The 1829-nt window shown below is 49.7% G+C and overlaps 1 protein-coding gene across 1 annotated transcript in view; it reads right to left on the reverse strand.

Moving 5' to 3' along the window:
• Positions 1–1763: 1763 nt before the first annotated feature.
• Pmar_PMAR000918 (enolase 2, putative) overlaps positions 1764–1829 on the reverse strand; it is a gene marked incomplete at both ends in the record, with an annotated part of 1005 nt that continues 939 nt past the window's right edge. Inside the window, one exon of the mRNA XM_002771063.1 lies at positions 1764–1829. This exon is cut by the window's right edge and continues 4 nt beyond it. Coding sequence (XP_002771109.1) covers positions 1764–1829 — 66 coding nt within the window.

A 1829-nucleotide genomic window follows, 5' to 3' on the forward strand; every position in this document is an offset into this window, starting at 1 on the left:
AGACGATATGGAAGAAGCAATTTTATTCGTTCATGCGTCTATAATTTTTCAAGAGAAGGTAACTAAAGCACCACCGTTAGACTCTATCGTCACAACGTGGCAGCTATACTTCCCCATGTTATAGACCGAATCGTGTCGTGACCACCTCAAGTCTTAGGTCGACTTTTCTGGCTTCGCCGAACAGTTTATACGTATTTATGGGAGAGAAGGAAGATTTGCACAACGCTTGGTGCATAGTGATGGTAGATAAGGACCTCAAGTGAAACAACTACATTTCAACGTGATCTGTTCAGAAGGCCGCATGTACTGGACTGATGCTCCCGAGGACTGGAAACCAATGGACAACATAAGCTGTGTGGAGGAACAAATGACTCATGAGGATTTTGAAAAAATGCTCGGGGAAATGTGCTCGACCCCTCTTCCCACCAAGTAGGGCCGCCGGCTGAGCCCTCTGGGGTCTTACGGTCATTCAGTAACCCGCTCTGGCGAGTTGTATTTATCCAGAATTACAAACCACGAGATAGCGATATCATCACCAGTGCATTCGTCTGGAAGTAGGCGAACGGATTTGGCGTATGCTGCTACCGGTGTGTTCGTCAGGTACCATCATTCGATCGCTGATGGTTTTACGGCTATGCGACATGTCGGTGAAGAGAAAACCTGCTTCATTATATTGCCGTAGTCAGGTTGTCTCCCGTTGCACACCAGTAGATGAGACGAAGAGTATGGAAGAGATCTTCGGTACCACCCGCAATGTTTCAGCCAGGGTAAGTCTTGTGGAGCCTCGATCGATCCATGTCTGGTTATTGTAGGGCAAACTGATGTCTGTGAGTGAGAGTGTACTTAAACTATTTCGAGCAGTTTTGAAGATAGTATTTCTATCAAAGGACCCTCCCAATCCATGCAAGCCGAACTATCGTGCGCGGAAGAACTCCAAAAGGTAGCGCTGCCGCACTAGCTGTAGTTGCGACGCCGCTCGACAGCGGACCACTGAGAAATTTCAGTTTCAAGTGACTTGATTTTAGGGTTTGCTCCTTCACCGGACTTGGCGAGGAATTTTCCGTGGGGGAAATCAAAAATCTTGCAAGACGCGCCTCAGAAGGTCACCCACAGAAGACAACTGTCAATGATGTACGTGGATTGCTTGGGGCCTACTATTTCTACTGGGTCTTCAGATACTCATTGCGGCTGTTTACCGGACCCTCGCTCGGTATTGTGAGGAAAATCGCGGAAAAGGAGGGCCAGTACGAAGCGCCCCATTGGGCAGCTCATTAAGCCTTGGGGTCTTTTCCATTCAGACCCCAGACGAGTTCACAGCCGCTATGTGGGTCGCATTGAATTCGGGTTCGCCATTCAAATTCGCGCCTATGGAGTCGAGATGGGGGAATGAGAAGCTTGGTGTGTGTTATCTCAAAGTCCCTGTCAAGGTAACTCCCATTGCCGAGCAAGTCGGAGCTGGTGAGTACTTCTTCACGTCTGGCCTGGTGTCCCGATGTCAACGCATTGATCTCTCAGTCCATCGACGTATTCGGGAGTTGATAGGCTCTCCAGAGCCCTATGTAGCCAACCGAATACTGGCTGCGTTCGGTTCTCTCCCTTACCTCATCGCCAAGCCCTTGTGGGGACTCACCTCTGACAAGGTGAAGCTGTCTCAGCGTTCCACACCACACAACACCGCTTTTATCACCAGGCGACCATCTCTCTTTCCAACGTACCAGGACCTCAGGTAGCTTTGCGCTGGCCTGTCAATCGTGACCAAGACATCAAAGAACAGGTGAGCCCATGAGGAATGTCGTGCCTTCTGCACGGTCAAGTAGATACCGAGAACC

The sequence above is a fragment of the Perkinsus marinus genome (genome assembly GCF_000006405.1).
Source record: "Perkinsus marinus ATCC 50983 genomic scaffold scf_1104296964002, whole genome shotgun sequence".
In the NCBI taxonomy this organism is placed as follows: domain Eukaryota; phylum Perkinsozoa; order Perkinsida; family Perkinsidae; genus Perkinsus; species Perkinsus marinus.